General features: G+C 40.5%; 1 protein-coding gene across 9 annotated transcripts in view; it reads right to left on the bottom strand.

Annotated features, from left to right (window-relative positions):
- ANKRD44 (ankyrin repeat domain 44) overlaps positions 1 to 20,000 on the bottom strand; it is a 321,875-nt gene that overhangs the window by 94,705 nt on the left and 207,170 nt on the right. For 6 of the 9 annotated variants that reach the window (XM_073880858.1, XM_073880849.1, XM_073880866.1 and 3 more), the window contains 6 exons: positions 18,526 to 18,640; positions 9,874 to 9,956; positions 8,661 to 8,724; positions 6,409 to 6,477; positions 4,477 to 4,617; positions 2,697 to 2,780 (listed from right to left, as the gene is read on the bottom strand). In XM_073880858.1, the coding sequence (XP_073736959.1) occupies positions 2,697 to 2,780; positions 4,477 to 4,617; positions 6,409 to 6,477; positions 8,661 to 8,724; positions 9,874 to 9,956; positions 18,526 to 18,640 (556 nt within the window). Of the gene's footprint in view, positions 1 to 2,696; positions 2,781 to 4,476; positions 4,618 to 6,408; positions 6,478 to 8,660; positions 8,725 to 9,873; positions 9,957 to 18,521; positions 18,641 to 20,000 lie in introns of those variants that run through there. The other 3 variants (XM_073880871.1, XM_073880840.1, XM_073880874.1) reach the window with 2 other exon arrangements.

Below are 20,000 nucleotides of genomic sequence, written 5' to 3'. Positions count from 1 at the left end.
GATTAGAATAAAATAATAAATAATAAGCTTAGAAAGCCTTTTCTGACAGAGTTGTAATTTTTCTGGAAAAGCCACCATCTTTACAGTAGGTTGGAGGAAGGAGCTCCACATTTGCTGAAATGCCTCCAACTCCAGGACATGAGTGTCCAGGAATGTATGGAGTTCTGTTCCAGGCCTGTTACAAGTGGTACAACCCTGCTGGCCAAAGAGGGAATAACTAGGCAGGAGCACCGCTCCATAATTTTAGTTTTCTATCTGTGGCAGTGGGACAAACATGTCCTTTGTAAGGTCAAGCAGATTCAATTTCATACTCAAATCAAAATTCTCAAATACTCAAATCATATTTAAAATATACAATAGATGTGTGTACGTTAAATAAGATCTTCCAAGAGGAAGTTTCTATAGTTTAGTCAAACACTTTATTTTTGGTTTTGTTTTTATTTGTTTTTTATTTAAGTTTTTATTTTAATTCCAGTTAGTTAACATGCAGTGTAATATTAGTTTCAGGTGTACAATACAGTGATTCAACACTTCCATATACCATCCTGTGACTCAAACACTTTAAAATGACATTCACCTATCTTTTGGCATAAGGCAAAAGGAGGAAATAAATCACACATAAACACAGTTAAAACACATTTTAATTTCTAGAAAAACTGATGAAAGACATTAATTTTTTAAACCAAATATCTACATGTCGCATGATTTATCCATAAAATGCTCCATAATAAATCAAACTAATATTGGAGTTCTGATATCATGCAGTCTTCTGTAACTTGCACCTTAAAAGTCTTTTTTTTTTTTTTTTTGGTAGTTAAATAAATGCCCATGGACAGGATCCCAGGTCTGACTCATTTTAAGCAGAATTTGGCTCCTGAAATAAAATCGTTCAATAGGAATAGCATTCTAGTGGACACACAATCCCCAGCTCCTGAAAGAACTACGTTCTAAAAATCAGTTGGCAAATTTAATACGTAATTTGGAAAACACTTGGACTTGCTTCCAAAGAGTTATTTACCCCAGGATAGAGCTGAGCTATACTACCAACAGCACTCTTAGAAAAAAACAACAGTACTATAGAATTTGAATATTCTCCAGATTGTTTTTTTTTAACTTTTTTTTTTTAAGATTTTATTTATTTGACAGAGAGACACAGCGAGAGAGGGAACACAAGCAGGGGGAGTGGGAGAGGGAGAAGCAGGCCTCCTGCTGAGCAGGGAGCCCGATGTGGGGCTCGATCCCAGGACCCTGGGATCATGACCCCAGCCGAAGGCATACGCTTAATGCCTGAGCCACTCAGGTGCCCCTCCAGATTGTTTCTAAGAGGAAATAAATTCCAGTTTTTACTGGGGATGCTTGTCTTTTCTCCTAAGAGGCCATGGCTAGCAATTTTGGAACCTAAGCTGCAAAATCAAGACATGCACTTTAAATCAGGAATGCATTTGGATGAGAGGTGCAGCCTCTCTGCATGAAAGCGCGCTCAGGTACTTTCGCCTGCTTGTCCTTCTTCCTTCTGCCTCAGCTGTTAAGAGGGCTGCTCTGGCACAGGACAAGCTGATATTTCGCTGGAGAAAGGGGCATTTGCTGAGGTGCGTTAAGATTCTATAGCCTTTGAATATCATTAAGTTTGGAATATCAGGGCAAAACTGTGGTCATTCTGCTTTACTATGTGTCCTGTCTCCAGCCCAGTGACAGCCAAAGTTACATCCCACAGTCTGTATCAGAGCCACACTCTCTAACTCCCCCCTCCCCCGATGGTCTAGACATGGGAGGAGAGCCCAGTGGGCAGCGGGAAGACCCTAGAGGGGACACAAGCCTTCAGGTCACAGAGAAATTGGTTCCTCTGACAGCTGGAGAAGAGAATAAACACGCTAAGAACTCTGTGTGTGCAGACTCCTAGAGCACTCCACTCCCTAGGTCTCACAGAGCAGGACACAGAGTGTGGGCAGCACTCATTCATTTGCTCATTTATTTAACAGTTACTGAACTCCCCGCGACATACTGGGCACTGCTCTGGGCAGAGCACGACCTTCGCATGGTGCTTTGTCGCACAGGGAGGACTGTCAGACAAAGCATTAGAGCTTCCTGCGCATCAGGACCCCTAGGTGATGGCAGTGACTCCCAGCTCTTGTCACAGTCCAGGCTGAGTCTCTATCAGAAGCCAGAGAGAGTCCGGTGGGATGAGGCGGGGCAGGCGGCAGCTGTTGGCAGGAGCAGGGGGCTGTTTGTGAGCTGGTATGTGTGTGCTGGGGAGGGAGGGGAGAGCACCACCAGTGTATTTCACACTGGATTCTCAAAACATTTATTTCTAGAACCTGCTAAATAGTTACCCCCCAAGTCATTAAAGGAGAGCCTAAGGCCCCGGGAGGAGGCTTAATATGTCCCCTGAGGCATATGATAACATATGGCAGAGTCAAAAATGATATTTAAGACACCTACTCCTAGAAACTGCTGACCCATCACAGTGATGGTCTCAGTAAAGGTTCCAATTTTAGGAAGAGTTCCTTGTGTGAAAATAGCAAAACTGAAGGATATATTAAAAGAATCATTTCTTCTTCACTAAAGGCAAGCCCATATCACTTCCTCATGATCCCAAATAAAGCCCCAAAATAGTAAGGCTGGCCTATGTGGCAACCCAAAAAAGCAGACCAGCATCAGTAACCACCTCTTGTGCTTTCAGCTCAGCAGAAACTTACAATGCGGCTTCCTTTTCCTTCAGCTCTCTGGCTCTTTCAAGTTCTTCTGAATTTTCATGGGTATTTCCTAAGATAGTCTTACTTCTCAGCATAGGGGAAAGAAAAAAAATTACAATTATTTGCTTTCATGGCAAAGTTGCTAATGATTTTGATACAGCTTGTATCTCAACGACTTTTCCCGCAACCCAAAAGACATAAGCACTACTGATTTTTTTCATTGAGGACATACGTGGTTCTCTGAAAGGCCATCCAGTAAATCTGTTCTCTTCCACAGAACCCAATTGAGAGCATACCTTTCCTAGAACTTCCACCCGGGTATCAGAGAGTAAGACACCAGTTTGCCCACCCTTCCATAAATATCCTAAACTCCCCAAGTAAATAGGAAGCAATGGAGCTTAAACTTCCCTGACTCCTACCACATTCCTTGCTGCCTCCTTATCAGTTTAGCATCTCATTTATCCAGGAATGGGGTTCTAGTCACCCCTCCTGCCACAGCAATTCTTCATCACCTAGGATTCCTTTTTATAGCTCTTAACACATGAAGTATACTTGTCCCCCCATTCTATTCTAAGTGAACAGCATAGACCCTGCTATGGAGTAGATGCTCAATAAACATTTGTTGAATTAATAACTAATAAATGTCGTTTCCTCTGAGTGAGGGCAACTGGAAGGAGGTCTCCCCTAAAAAGATGTGCCTATGAGATCCTGAGTGCAGCTACATCAGACTTGCCAATATCATATAATATCAACAGTGTTTTCCAAACTGGAACTACGGATCATACTCCATTATGGAATTGTGAAATCAATTTAGTGGGTTGCAGTATTTCGTTGCCTTTTTTTTTAAACAAAATAATAGAGAAAATATCAGAATGCATCACACATACTAAAGGTAAATATGGTCTTACAAAATTTTTGCTGCCTTTTTACATATATATTTAAAACATACCTATTTGAGTGTATATGCTGGGTCATGATGTAAAATGTATTTCTTACTGTGGGTCACTGTAAAATATGTGAAAGCCACTGCTGTATAAGAAAAGAATTTAGCGCTGACCCAGAATCAATTCCATAGCACAGCACAGCAAGTAAGTCAATAGTTCTCCAAACAGGGTCACCAAAAAGCATTCCTATGAAGGAGGCCTCGGTCCTCGAGTCTTTGAGAACAATCTCATAAGCTGTAGGCAGGCACCTCTCCCTCCTTTCCCACCTGAACTGGTTCATTTATTTCTGCTTTCTATTCCTAGGCACCTAGAATCCAAACATTTCCAGGGTATCCAACTTCCTCCCCTTCAGCTCCTGAAAGAGCATTCATGCCCAGTTTGGAACAACAGTGCCAATTTTGCACACACTGACACTGCATTTGAAGGCTACTGGGATTATACATAGATGGATACTTCTGCCATGTAACGAATTTATTAGCAAATGTAAGTTTGAGGGCAAATGAAGCATTTAAGTGGTGATGATGAAAACTGTAGGATATGACAAAATAAATTACAAGTGATTTTGAATGAATTGAAAACCTGAGCTTGACAGCCCCATTTGGCATTCAACCCAAAGACCGGAGAAGAGAAACAATGGGGCAGTGACACGTAATAATCAAACATAAAGAGAGCAGAATGGGAAAACCGGGGTTAGGGATGAGGCAATTCTAACTCCTCTGGGTCTGGATGAGAGAGATTCTTCATTCACAGCTTCAAGGAGGTAGCATGAAGAAAACTTAGCAAACCCTCCCCCTCCCCAGTCATACCCCCAAAGGAAATTTGAGCAAGGCTGTTTTTACTTTCTATCCATGTCTGATGCAGCAGCATAGTGCAAAGCTGTGCGTCCCCAGTCATCTGTTTCATTAACGTTGGCCCCTGTGGTCACTAATGTCTCAATACAGTGGAAATGACAATTTGCAGCTGCATAGTGCAAAGGCGTCCTGAAAAACAGACAGCAATTTATTACTTCATTCATCTGAAAAACAGACACCACCCCCCACCCCACCCCCCGCCGCCATCATCAGCATTAGCCCTGACAGCAGTATTCCTAGGAGTGGGGAAAGCTCTTTAGCTCTCAGAGTGTGGAAGCCAAGGGACATGCCTTCCTTTGACTTTGTAACTTGGAGCTGAGGCCACAAAGACAGTGGCTTCAGCTAAGGCCACCTACTTGGGATCTATCTTTTCTTTCCATTCGTAGTGCCTATCCTGGTGCAGGTCTACATTAGCTCTTTTGGACTATTGCAATACCATCCCTATTGGCCTCCTTAGCTCTAATCAAACTTCCATCTAATTTCTAGTTGGTATGAGTGAAGAACTGGATTTTCTAAGGTCCAATACCCACATAGGACATTCTGTTCTAAAACCACTAGTCCTCTCTACTGAGCAAAGTCTTGATTCCTTAGTCTGGAATCAAAGACCTTTCTAAGTTGAGCCCAAATGACCTTCATAAAGTTTCTCTATCCCCCCTATATGAACCCATCACTGCATCCAAATGGGATCACCTGAGGTCTCCCCAGTCATGTCTATATCTCCCCTACCTATCCCCATGTTGTTTTCTTCCCTGGAATGTCCTCTCCTGAACCACTTCTACCTATCAAAACCCCAAAGCTTCTTAAGTTCCAGAAGTTCTCTTTCCCTTTTGTCTGAGATTGTGCAGCTCCTGTCTGGGTCTCTCTTGAGCTCTCATCTCATATTGCCTTGCCTTTAGCCCTTGGTATTGTCTCATCTTCTCCATTGAACTACAAGTCCCTACAAGTAGGGAAACAGATTAGAGGGAAGAACAATATCCAAGGAATCAGAAGCCCTGGGTTCTAGTCCAGGCAGATCTGTAAGCTGCACCAAATCACATCCCCTCTCTGGGCCTGGGCTTCTTCGTCCTTATTTCAATAATGACCCATGAGCAGCTACCCCCTAACATCTACTCTAGATCTAAAATTCCTGGAATTTTACATGTACACATAAATTTATTATAGGTATAACTCACTTAGTTTCTCTAAGATCAATTTCTTCATCTATTAAAAAGGATAGGAAGCATCCCCATTTATTTCATAGAGTTATTATGAAAAACCAAGTGGGTAATGTATAGGAAATACATGCACCTTGCCAAGAGTAAGGCACTGCAGAAACATGACTTCCCTAGCCAACAGTTAGGGAATAATAATCAAATGGAATAGTAGAAATAAAATAACTTTATCTTACCAACTATTTATTAATTTTCAAGGTCACTCTTTTATATTTTACAGTCAATGTATGGGCTCTTTTACTGGCCCACTAGAACAGTGTGATGTGTGCTCCAGTTGTGCAGTAGGGAGGGTCCCAAGGGAGCAGAGAGGAGGGGCACCCGTGCAGCGGGGGCAGGAGGGGTTATTTGATATAAATCTGGAAGGGTGAGTAGGCGTTAGCCTAGGTAGGTTGCTAAGAGAAGAAACCTGTCGCAACTCCAAGAGCCAGGGTGCACGTGGAGGGGAGGGGTAGAGAGATGCTACGGGAACAAAACTGGAAGAAGGCAAGACACACCTGGCCCTTGTAACAGAAGCCGTGAGAGGAGATGCTTGTCTTGGGGCCTGTGCCTGCTTTGTTGGTGTTTCACTACAAAAAGGGATTTCCTTCTGAGGATGGAATCTCCCCAGCTAGCTTCCCTGTTTACCATTTCACTATAACATGATTTCCAGATGGACTGCTCCCCATCCCTGTTACTGAGGCACTTGAAGCAGAATTCCCTGTTTACATACCTCCCACACTTGTCCTTTTTATGGAAATCTGCTCCACTGCTCTGCAAGAGTTTTATACATTCCACATTACTAGAAAGACAGGGAAAAAAACATCATTAAGATGGTAGAGGTCAATTGCTGGGCTATCTTCAAAAGAGCTGTTTTTGGCAAAGTGCAGGCCAAGATGAAATGATAGCTCCAGCTTTAAATTCTGCTAACGCAAAACCAACCTGAACATCTTAGAGGAATACGGTATTGCAAGGATCTAAGGTTCCTGAAATTCCTTTTTCCAAGCTAATAAATCAATGCATCAAAGAGCTTGATGGAACATTTTCAATTCCATGACCAAGGTATTTAATAATTATTACATGGTTAAACCTTTTAGTGATGGTTTCATCGTGTATCCCAAGATTCTCTTTTAAAACCATCAAGAGTTTGGGAAACAACCCCTTACACCTATGATGATTTCACATCACCTCTAAACAATGAGCCAGAATGGAGAAGCATTACCTTTTATCACAGGAGAATGAATTCACCGTGATAACCATTTTCAACCCAGACTCTCCAAAATGGGAAATAAAACAGCTGCATTTCCCTGTCTTTGTAATACAGGTAAATAAATAAATGTACAAAAACTAAAAGGCCGGAAATGATGTAATGGAGCATAGTGATCTTCCAAAGCTTCTTTGTCATTCGCAGAAGCAATAAATCATGTTTAGTAGAGAAAAAGGACCCACTGAAGTGAATTTTCCTATTGAAAGGCATGTCGCTAAATAATAATTGTAATAGGAGTTTCAGATATGAATCCAGAATGGTGTGTTGCCAAGGTCTGATACTTTTTTTAAATGTCAGCATACAAAGAGACAATCATCCATTATTGTTCTAAACTTGGAGTGCTGAGAAGTAGTCTAGGATTTATTGTTTTATTATCATTTAAATATGAAAAATGATCTCATTAATGAGGAACCCGAGCAGGGCTCTCCCCTACCCCTATCCACTCTTTGTAGCCACCTTTCTCAGAGAACCCGCTGTTTGTCAGAAAATATAAGAACTTTCTGAGACCATTATGTGTTGGTGTCACACACTAGTTGATATAAAAGCACCTGTCTCTTACTGAGTAAAACCAAAGGATCAAAGGCAGAGGCAGATCCAGATGTGTGTCTTATGGAGCTCATTCGATTTGGAGAGAAGGGTTGGGGAGAAGGAGATTCGTTTACAAAATAACACACAATTATGAATATAAAACTAAATACAAGGTTTCGGAAGGGACCCGTGCAAAGAAGGGCCCTAAAGCTTCACAGTCAACCCACCTCTGATAAAGAGGTAATGCCTTTGATAATGTACAGATGACAAATGGAGAAGCATTGCTGTTCCCTGAGGACTAGCAAACTGATTAAGAACTAACACCTTACCCAAACAAGGTCATCCGAGACAGGCCATGTTTGGTCAATATCGGGTCACATATCAACAACATATTGATCAGAGCCTCACTCTCACCACTGATATGAAAAAGAGTATCTGATGAAAAATGCTCTTTACAACTTGAAACAAAAAGGCAAGGATTAAATCGCTTCCTGCCAACCCCTTGGGTTTTCTTGACCTTTAGTCACCTTTAACCATTTACGTACTTAAAAATCAGTTTTGGGCGCCTGGGTGACTCAGTTGGTTAAGCGACTGCCTTCGGCTCAGGTCATGATCCCGGAGTCCCGGGATCGAGTCCCACATCGGGCTCCCTGCTCAGCAGGGAGTCTGCTTCTCCCTCTGACCCTCTTCCCTCTCGTGCTCTCTATCTCTTTCTCTCTCTCAAATAAATAAATAAAATCTTTAAAAAAAATCAGTTTTGAAATAAGGACAAAAATAGCTGTAAATAAACGTGAACTAACTCAGTCTTGGATTTCCTTGATCATCCTCCACCTACCAGTGACAAAAAAGGAAAAACTTAGGAACAAATTTCAAATTATTTTCTTTTGGTAGAGTGCATATCAAGTAGATACATATTCTATAGGCTGAAGACTTACAATTAAAAACAAAAGGAGAGAGAGAAGAGAAAACAAAAGAAAACTATTTTCTATATGAGATGGGCTAAAATTTTTTCTTAGGAAGAACAAACATACAATTAATATGGAAATGCAAAAGTGATATTTGGTATTGGCAGAAATGATTCTTACCCATCTTACTAAGGAAATTGCTTTTGATTCACAGACAACTTAAGCCAAGTAAGAGAAATTAGGAGTTAAGTCATGAAACAAGAACTGAAATTGCTAACTACTCACCCTCCTGCAGCAGCAGCATGAAGGCACGTTCTTCCAAATTTATCTGGGGTGTCTATTTCAAAGCCTGCAGACAGCACGTGCTCATTACTAAACAAGGATACTATGCTATACTTTTGTCCTAGTTAAACCACAAGAAACATTGCAGAGACAGAAAAATCAGTTAGTAGAAAAACCAGAACGCAAGCAATTGTAGTCAGAAAGAGGTTGTCATGGAAACGAATGGTAACTGCTCAAGCTTGGCAATTTTATAGGAAGAACCATGAAGTCTAGAAGAATTTATTTTCACATTCAGCCCTGGGTGAACCACAGCCCCATATTTCAATTCCAGGATAGAAATTTATGAAACCAATTTGAGATAAGTAGGGCAATAGACAGGCAGACAGAACACATGGAGAAAACATGGACAGCAAAGGAGTGATCTTAACATGCTGGAGTAGATATTTTCTTATGTGTATTATTAGCTTTCAGCTGGTTTAAGATTCAGGAAACATGCTTTCATGCAGGGATTATTTTTAAACATGCCAAAAGCAGTGAAGGCAGAATCAACCACAGGTAAAGCACTTAAAAGGAAAAAAAAATGCCTCTGGGATGTCTGTTGAATTAATTCATAAACAATCTTTGCCTTGCAGACCTCTATCACCTTTGAAAGCCAGGAACTTCTTAATACATGGAGGTTGGCAGAAGCAGTGATAAGAAAGATTAGCAAAGCTCCAAACCAGGAAGAATTTCTTGGTTCCAAACAGACCCACATTTAAAAAATAAAAATTAAACCTAGTTGGAGGGGATCACACTATAGGGATTTATCAGAGCCCACAGAGGAGGAAGGTAACGTGACATTTCTACTGTCAAAATGTGGGGGCTTTGGCCTTTTTTCCTTTGTTGAAAATATTAACTGTTAAATCCACCCTTTTAAGCCTCAAAGATATTTTCTCTGATTCCGACAAACTTCCGGTAAGCTATGGCCACCCCTTTGCCTGTCTCTCACTCTGGCTCACCCAAGCTTTAACTTGAAAAACAGGCAAGACTCTCATCTCCGGGCAGGAATACTGACACTCAAACAGCAACAACACCAAGGACTGCTGGGAGCTGTCCCCAGATCAGGTAATGAATGACAGGAAGCACAGGTAGCCACTTACTCTGACCAGACACCTAGAGCCATGTGGCTCACTTACAGGACACATTAAGCCTCATCTGTGCTAATGGGGTTACTTACCCGATGATAAGAGTTTTCTGCAGCAGTCAGAGTGAGCATTTAGGGCAGCTAAATGTAGGGGGAACATGCTATGGATTCCACACCTGAGGAGGAAAAAACAGAGCGGCTCACAGTAACAGATCTCAAGATACATGCAGAAGGACAACGTTTCTGGAAGTTCTCTGATGAAAATTAAATCCACAACACCTTGCTTCAGGACCCTTGCCTGAAATAATTTTATAATTCCTCCACTCAGGAAATTATTATACAATCATTTTCCACCTTAACATAATAAAATCCTAAACCTAGACCAGAATTAAAAACCCCTAACAATAGGAATGTATCTTTTTAAGATAATGTTTCCTATAAAGGGTGACTCTACATTTAAGATTAATTTACCTTTTTTTCTTTCAGCTGAGTAGTTTTATGTCAGCAACCTGTTTTATTCAGCGACCTGTTCGATTCCTTGAATTGATAAAGAAATACTATTGACCTATTATGTGCCAAGTACTTTGCTAAGAGTTAATAATGGCTGTATTATTGAAAAAAAAAAGTTGCATGCGACTAAAAACCAATGTTTACCTTTTGCGGGTACAACTTCATCTTCCTAACAGACTTTCATACTGCCTTTTAACCCACCTCAGGACACCAGTCACAAAAATGTGCTGGAGCAACACACATTATCTTGCGTACGTTTCATAAATCTAGCATACTTTCCCTAACAGTATTACAGAAAGAGTCTAGAAAAGGACTTTTTAGACTGATACCCCATCATAACACAGTCCCCAGGATGCTCCCTTAAGGGACAGGCAGTGTCCCTTCTAAGAGCCGTGCTTTTTCCTTTAAAATCAAATCTTCCTCTTGCCTATCACCCCTCCTCACACAAGGACCCAAAGCCGTGTGCTGAACTGTCGTTCCTAACAAACAGCATCATCGAGAGGTTCCGGTGTTCTTAGAAGAATTTATAATGTTAGTGCTCATTTCTCAGAATATCTCACCACAGTCAAATAACGTATTTCAAATTCTGCAAATCCTCTGCATAACACAAGTAAGTACGTGTATTTACACCTGCAGCATTAATGACCCAAGTTTCTTCCCTGGCACAACGTTGCCTGTTTTCAGATTCTATAACTCATTAAGAAATACATATGGTTTGAGTTGGTTAGGTTTCAGATACATGACTTTTATTTGCTATCTCAAAAGTTATTACGGTGTGTGTGAATGTGTGAAAGTATATACACATTCACAGCTATTTCATGGTATTCAGCGTTCTGCCAAATCTGAGTCAGTCAACAATTAACTACCTCTCTCTTTCTGTGAAAACTTCTGTGTACTGGTGTTTTTGTTCAGTCTCCCCTCTGTTCGTTTTCCTTTCCCTATATGGAGATTTCCAACCCACTGTATATAATAGCTGGCATCCATCAAGAGATGCAATTTGCTTGTCTTCCGGGCAGTGTCATGCAGAGGAGAACTGCTTGTAATTGCCTCTCTCATCATTTACAAAAACAATTCTGAAAAGCAATTGTACCAGTGACAACCTTGACGCTCACGGAAAGGAAGTGGGCATTGGGGGATGGGAGAGAAGCTTTTCTATCTGTGCTGCTCTTTATATTGTCCTCTTGATGCCGTGATTTTTTAGCATGTATAACATGTTTTAAAAACACCTTACTAAATGGAATTTTAAGCCAATGAGACTGTACCTAACCACTTTATTTGTTTAGGGCAAGTAAGGCAAAAATGTGATTATATTAGTATCTCTGGACATTTGCAAGAGAAAAACAATATTTTCTAGGATGGTTTTAAGTTTCTGAAAGAATGTGCCTGGAATTGGGTTGGATTTCTCAAGATTTCTTTGAGCCTTCCCCATTCTTTAAATATAACTTTAATAGAAATATATATGTGTACAAATATATAATATATAAGATATATTAAAATGTTATGTATTACATATTATATGCACATGCATATACATGCATGTATGCATATATACACAATTTAATAAATTTTATAAAGATACAAAAATACGTATCTTTATGTACAGTAATACAAGCAAATGAATTAGAGAAAATAGCATCAAATTCTATAAGAAATCAATTAGGAAAAACATAAAAAGTGTACGTGACAGTGTAACAGCAACAGCATTATAACATATTCCATAAACTTCATTATTAATATTTCTAATCAACTTTGCCACTTAACATCATTATATTAATTCATCATACTCTACATTAGCTAACTCTCTCTTTTGTTTCTATTACTTATAAACTTGAGAAGGGGGTAAAACTATTCTAAAAGGTCTAGCAAAAATTGTTTGATATATATATTTTATTCCATAGTTAATAAAACATCACCACCTCCATGTAGGTTTGAAAACATATTGATTTAGACTCAAGTACCACTGGCATTTGAACTTGAATATGATACTATGGTTCAATCAGGCCAAGATTGGAAAGAAAATAAAAGTCAAATTCAGAATCTCTGAATCACTTCAGAAATGATTCACGCATTTCAAAATAAAATTATTCCTTTATTGTTATAAAGTAAGACTGCTTATAAAGGAAGAGTCATAAAACCTTTAGCAGGAAAATTAGGGTTTGGCTGTCTTAGGCAAATAAGCATCACTCTTATTTTATCTTATTTTATACATCAAAGAAGATCAAGAAATAAAGACGTCAGATAACACTAAACTTAACAATGCATAAATTACAGGAAAGAGGAGACCAATTCCAGCTAAAATGCTACATTTGACCAGTCATAAAATTAATGGGACACATTTGTATTAGCTATTTCTAATTTAGCTGTTAGCTGGCATCTCCTACCCAGTTATTTCAGAATAAATGAGGTCAGAATAAATTGTAGACAGCTATCAGAGGTAAGGAAAGGGCTTGTGCACTATTAGAACATCAGTTCTTTTAAGCTTTCCCCTTGGCATCAGAGAGGGCTGTTCCTTCTCACTTCCAGTGCTTTCTAGAGCCTTCCCTCAGGCTGTATGCTAAAAAAACACTTTAGTTAAGGTGATGGGGTCAGAAATCTTGGGTTTGAGTCCTAATTTTGACACTTGCTAGCTATTTCATCTTTGGCAAGTATGTAATGGTTCCCTCAATCCCGAAAATAAAGATCAAAACAGTGTCATCTTACAGGGTAAGATTGTAAGAATTTTAAGAACAAAGAATTGTAACAATTGTAAGAACTAATTAATAATGCACCCAGGTGCTAACAGAAGGTCTGGACCATAAGCCTTTACCATAAAAGTTAGTATTAGTACTGTCCTTGAAATTATTATTAGCTTAGTTGCATAATCAGCATTCTGTAAGTTCTGAAGTTGTAATCAGGCTGTGATTCCTTAAAATCAGGTTTGTGATTCTTAAAAAGCCAAGAATAAATTGTGATCTTCTAGCATTTCTATCTTCTTACATTTCAAAATTCTTCATTGTGCTTATCTCACAAGTCTCCTAGGGAAGGTGGATTGGTTTAGTTTTGTCCACTTAGCAGGTGAGATAAAAACATTTGATGATTTTTGATCATCAAATGATTTTATGATTCTTACTTGACTGATCAACCCAAATCAAAAGATCAGTTTCCTATTAATTTTATCTATGTCATTCTGAGTATTTATCACACACCCCTAAGTTAGAGGCATTTGGGTATAACTGACAACAATGAGGCTGGTCCTTGCTGTTTGCAACCTACTGACACTTTCAGTGGTTTCTTTTGAGTCAAGACCAAACACTCTAATGTGGCTTAACAAGCCACTTCTGGATCTAGCTGTTGCTTAATCAACCAGTATTCTAGACTCAGTGGACTTCTGCCCCTTCCTCCTGGAGAAGCCAAGGCTCTATCCTGCCCCAGGCTTCGTTTGGCACAAGAAACTCATTTTTGTGCCCAGCTTCTCATAGCCTTTCTCAAACTAGTTAGTGCATCTCTGGGGGCCACCGGAAATACCTTCGGGCTTTCAAGAGTTCTCTGTGGGAATTTCTAAACTGTCTTTTCCTTTTGATGATATCCTAAAGCAAGTAGTATAAAAGCATATTCTGGCTCATCTCAACAACCACCTTCTCATGACAGACCTCTGCCATATGTCAGCGCCCGTGTCTGTACTTGGGATCACACTGGTGTCATGAGGAACTACTTGTAAATTGGCAGGGGCCAATAAGAACACAAAAAAAGTGGACGTAACAGACAAATGATGCCTGAAGCTGGGAAGGGCCAGTGACAATGCAGTATGCTTAGCCTTCTAGATGCACCGAATTTGGCAGTAGTTGGCGTTTGTACTCTGTGACAAGCCCACTGGCCCTCTATTGTGTCAAAGCCACTGCAAAACTTCTAGTCCTGCAGCATGTACTGACCTCTAACAAGATAGCACCTCGGCCACCAGGACAATAACCCCATGAAAACGGTGATTTAGTTTTGGCAAATGGTGCGCTATCGCACCATCCACTACATAGCGAGGCAATAAGCCTCTCACTGAGAAGCCTCGCCTCCAGATCCAGATGGCCGAGGATAGAGTCTCATTTCCACCCCCTCACAAGCTCTGTGACCTCAGGCAAGTAAGCGAACTTCTCTGCGCCTCATTTACTTCACTTATAAGATGGCGATCATCATGTCACTTACCCATGGGGTCGCTGTGACAATTAAATATAATTCCTGAGAGTTAGTGCCTAGCACAGGTAAGCACTCATAAATGTTTGCTGCTACTGTTAACCTGTGAAAACTGAGTGCTGTTTGCATGTATGCTGTAATTTTTTTTTTGACTTACTGATATAGCAGAGGCAAACCCTAAGGAGTCTCTACTGAGTTTGACATTTATACATATTCAAGTAACACTATAATAAAAATAACTTACGTCTATACCTGGGATCCGCAGGTCTCTCAGTACCACAACCTAACTAATTGCTATTAACCCTGCAGTCTCCATTAAGCACTGCTCTTCCTGGAAGCCCCACCCCCCACCCCAGCCCTGCTATGTCCAACATACGTTCTGGATCCAGTGGCACCCAGTGATTCTTGCATCACACTTTGCATGCATGATTATAACTGCTTGTTTAATTCTTGCCCCCAATGAATTATAAATTCCTTGAGGGCAGGGACTCCTGCAACCCCAGAAGCTGACGCAGCGGGTGAGACTTCACAGACCTTCAGCAAACATTTAGTGAAGGAACAGATGGCAGAACTAGTTACCTGAATAACTATAACACCCCTAATTTTGCTGTAGTTGAGGCAGAATAAGTAAGGCAGAAGACAAATTAAAATCCCAGAGACAAGTGGCTCAAACTTAAAAAAAGTTAAAGAAGAAAAACCAGAGGACTTTGGCACCACATAAAGTTGCATGAGCACTGAGTCAAGTTGCAGAAAGTGCTCTGACTTAAAGCCCAGAGAAGAAAGAAGAATATCAAAAACATTTCATCAGGCCCGAGAATGAGATTCAAACAAAATCATAAGAAAGTAATGACCATAACACTTACCATATAGAGATCTTTTAAAATATATTTGGTCATATTTTTAATGAATTAGGACAGGTTATTTTCATAAATGCTATTTGTTTACTTATTAATAGAGGGAAAAGTCCTACTTTTCTCCGCTTTAATAAGCTACTCCACATAGATCTACAAGGAACCCAGAGAACAGTGATTTTCTGAGGGATCTTAGCAAAGTTAATCTTCTCCAACTTTCCTTCCCCCATCTTGACATTTCCCGTCAGGTGATTTCCCTCCCCATGCACTACACACACATACACACACACACGTGCGCGCGCATGCGCAAGTGCGGCCTAATGAACCACTGTTTACTGCAGGGAGCGTTCTTATCCCCAGATACGCTGTGACATAACCAGATGCGGCTCCTTGAGGCTGGGACAATGTTTGCCTCGCGGCATCCCCAGGACACAGCACAGGCAGTGGAAGGAAAGGCTACTTGAACAACAATGCCATCTCTAAGGCACTTTTGCCACATGGTGTGTGCTCGCATAAACTGCAGGCAAAATAATTACAAAGAAATGAACCTTGTGCTTACTGAGCAAATGTGTTTGGGGAAATTTTAAGTAAGTAGTGGGCCCCATTTCTCACTCAAGTGGATCCAAATCTGAAAGAAAATCAGAAATTCATGGTTGTTTGGGGGTGCCTGGGTGGCTTAGTCCGTTGGGCGGTTGCCTTTGGCTCAGGTCACGATCCCAGAGTCCTGGGATCGAACCCTGAGTCAGGCTTCCTGCTCAGCAGGGAGCCCGCTTCTCCCTCTCCCTCTGCCTGCCACTCTTATCTCTCTGTCAAATAAATAAATAAAATCTTAAAAAAAAATTCGTGATTGTTTGGTTAAAACTCCCCAAGTGGCCCTGAGTTGAAAGAAAACTACCACTGAAAATATTAACATATCACGGGTGAAGTGGATGTGCCTAGATATTTGACTCCTGCTTAACGAACGTGGAGCATTTATGATCTCCGGCTTTGAGTAGCCATGACCTGGTGGGGAACTCAGAATCCAGTAAGAGCTCCCTGAATCTTAGGACAGTGCTCTTTCCACAAGACTGAGATGCTTCTTTTAACTTGCAATAGCCCAGTCAAAAAGGCTGACTGTAAGTGGATTTCTTTCTTCTGAAAGGAGACAGCCCACTGCTCTTACTGTTTGTCAGCGTGACCCTCTCTTTCCACCCCCAGCCTGGTCCTGAGCCCAAGTCCTCATCTTCTCCTCCCTGGACATTTGCAAGAGGCCACCACATGTCCCTGGTCTGGACCACCTCCCCCATGTGTGGGCTATTATCAGAATGATCTTTCGCACCCACAAATGGGATCATGAGACACAACCTTCCCTACATCCACTTTATAATTCTTTAACAGCTTCCAAATTCCTCAGAACAGAATTCAACTCCATAGCGGGACATGCAAGGTCCTTCAAGATGTGGCTCTTCCTGCCTTCCCACCTCATTTCTTTCCATTTCTCCACACACATCAGATGATCCAGGCTTGGCAATCTTTCAACACATTCACATGTTTGTGCCTTTGTAAATACTGTTCTCTCTTCCTGGAATGTCCTTCCTTGCTTTCCCTCTATCTTTTTTACCTCACACAATTTTGTTTACCTGACAAACTCCTACCCATCCTTCTTTTTGCTGAAATGTCACCTCTTTCGTGAAGCCCGCAGAGTCAGTGTCTCCCTGAATGTTCCCATAGTGTGGTACAAACCTCACAATACTTGAGTCATCTGCTCTGGATCTTGTTCCCGCCACTAGATTGGGGCCCTAGGAGGTTGCTGGAAACCACCAGTGCCTTCCACGGACCATTTAAATTTTGGCTTATTCTCAAGCAAGATCTTCAATTCTGTTGCACAACCTTGGCAAATAAAATAGAATTTCTAATGCTACAGTGCTCTTATATTGTTCTCCTGAAAACTTAGTTTTTATTACCCATGGTCTCTGTGATCAAAGCTACACTCTTTATTCAGTTTTTTATGGCTCTCTTGAATTTGGTTCTACTACATATTATTAAGTAATAAAATAACAGTTGTTGATAGCGTCCTCTGTGGTAGGCATTCTTCAAAGAGCTTTTAACATGGGTTATCTTGTTTAATAATGTTAGGCAATAATTTATATAACTCATACATCGATCTTTACCTATACCAGAGAGCTTTACTAGTAATTAAATCCTTTAATCCTCATAACACACCTATGGGCAAGTACTGTTATTACTCCCATTTTTGAAATGAGGAAACCAAAGCACAGAGAGCTTTAGGAACAGGCTCAAGGTCACACAGCTCACGGGCGAGGTAGCTTGGATTGGAGCCCACGTAGTGCCCACGAAAGTCTGAGCTCCCAACCACCCATGATACTACCTCAGGGCAGAGCGTCCTAGAATTGTACTCTTTCAACTCTGTTCCTGCCTTCCTCCCTGCTCAGGATGTCTGCACTCCTGCTCTACTCAAGTAATTGTCATCCTTCAAAGCCTGCCTGAAACTCACCTGCTTGAAGGCTTTTCTGGAAACTCTGGCCACCTTTGAGCTCTCTCCGACCTGTCTACACTCAATGGCATATACTGTCTACCCTGAACGCTTTGCCACTTAAATCCTGCCTCATTTAGGATTTTATTTATATTTATATAGATATTTATATATTTATTTTATATTTTAGTATATACTGTCTTGCATGGTTCTTTGTCTCAAGAGGGCCTTGGGCCTCTAACAAAATTATTAGCTCCTTAAAGGTACCAACCAGGTGACTTATTTCTGAAATTTCCCATAGCACCCAGCACTATGACTGACTTGTTCAAATGCTTATATTCTTGTGGAATTGAAGTGTAACATGAAGTCAGTCCACCTTCCCTATGCAGTAGATTTACTCAGTGGTACCCCCTAATTCTATCGTCAAAACTCAGCAAGCACCCTGAATAAATTCTGAATTTGCCCAATTATGTCTTATTCTTCCTGCTTAACCAATACTAAACACTGGAAGGAACAGAATATTAGAAAGTGGAGTTAGGAATACAGTTCCAGTCTCCCTAATTAAAACCACTGGACGAGTCCTCTTTCTGATACAGCCGAAAATAAAATTGGTTCTTCCTTGCATCTGTCATTAAAAGTCCCTTAACTTAGTGCAAATTTAATTTGTATTTAGCATAACGGTACAGATCCACCTTAACCTAGATTAATGGAAACTGTCTACTACATGGCAGTATTTTTGCAGTAACCTACTTGGCTGTGTCAGCTCCGCTGGTTATTAAGGTGTTAATCAAAAGCTCATGACCGTATCTTGCAGCCACATGGAGAGGAGTGTTGCCATCCTTATCCACACAGTCAATTTCACCGCCTGAAAGAGATGTTTTAATACAGGATAACATAAGGATTCCGGCGGATTCAGATACTACATTCTATGCCAGTCTCTCATGTTGTCCAAATGCTGAGTTCTTCCCCCTCTCTGTACATCTCTGATCCAAGTGCAAGAATGCCTTTCCAGGGGACGGGGCACCATCTGAAGTAGTAGTAGTAAATCTGCACAGAGCGAAGTCTATTAGAAATGCTTTTGAGAAGTCTTTCCATATTGTCTTATTTAAGGATCTAAAATCTCACAACTCAGTTCCTGCTCTGAAGGGACAAAGTTATCAAATCCCATGAAATGTAATTCTGAAGATACACCCAACTTTAATTTCACCTGCTTGATTAAAGACCTACACAAACTTTATACTAAAGCATCAAACCAAAGAGAATAGAAAGTTCAAGAAAATACTTAATATAGTTTGATTATTTGGTTTAAAATATGATGAGTAAAATGAGTAAACATATAACTATGAACTGGAAATATCTATATTTACAAAAACTACCATATTAATCAACAGTCCTTTTAATTATATAGTATTTTCATCTTATTTTGTCTTATTTTGCCTTCTTTTTCCCTTTTTATTTTACTACATTTCTTTCTTTCTCTCCCCTTTTCATAAATATATAGTAAATACAGTTGGTCTATTTAACCACTTTTAAAAAGATTTTATTTATTTGTCAGAGAGAGAGAGGGCACAAGCAGGGGGAGCTGCAGGCAGAGGGAGAAGCAGGCTTCCTGCTGAGCAAGGAGCCCAATGCAAGACTCGATCCCAGGACCCTGGGATCATGACCTAGGCTAAAGGCAGATGCTTAACCAAACAAACCACGCACGCGCCCTGGTCTACTTAACCATTTAAAAATAAGTTAGACATCATGACATTTTACCCCTAAGAACAAAGACATTCTCCCACATAACTACAATTCTATTAGTATACTCAAGAAATTTAGGGGCACCTGGGTAGCTCAGTCTTTTAAGTGTCTGCCTTCGGCTCAGGTCATGATCCCAGGGTCCTGGGATCGAGCCCCCATCAGGCTCCCTGCTGGGCGGGAAGCCTGCTTCTCCCTCTCCCACTCCCCCTGCTTGTGTTCCCTCTCTTGCTGTGTCTCTCTCTCTGTCAAATAAATAAATAAAATCTTAAAAAAAGAGAAATTTAATGTTGATATCATAATTTTATGTAATATAAAACATATTCCAATTTCTCCAATTATCTCCAAAATATGCACCATGGCTGTTAGTTTTTTAAATCCGGGACCCAACAGAAGATTCTGCTACCATTTGGTTTGTCATGTCCCTTTAGTTTCCTTTAATCTAAAATAATCTTCGTGCCTTTTCTCTCTCTCTCTCTCTCTCT

Source organism: Callorhinus ursinus, unplaced genomic scaffold (genome assembly GCF_003265705.2).
Source record: "Callorhinus ursinus isolate GAN/ISIS: 27379988/994484 unplaced genomic scaffold, GSC_fseal_2.0 scaffold2, whole genome shotgun sequence".
NCBI classification, from domain to species: domain Eukaryota; kingdom Metazoa; phylum Chordata; class Mammalia; order Carnivora; family Otariidae; genus Callorhinus; species Callorhinus ursinus.
Note: the sequence above shows the minus strand (reverse complement) of the source record. Positions and strands in the feature narration are given on the sequence as shown.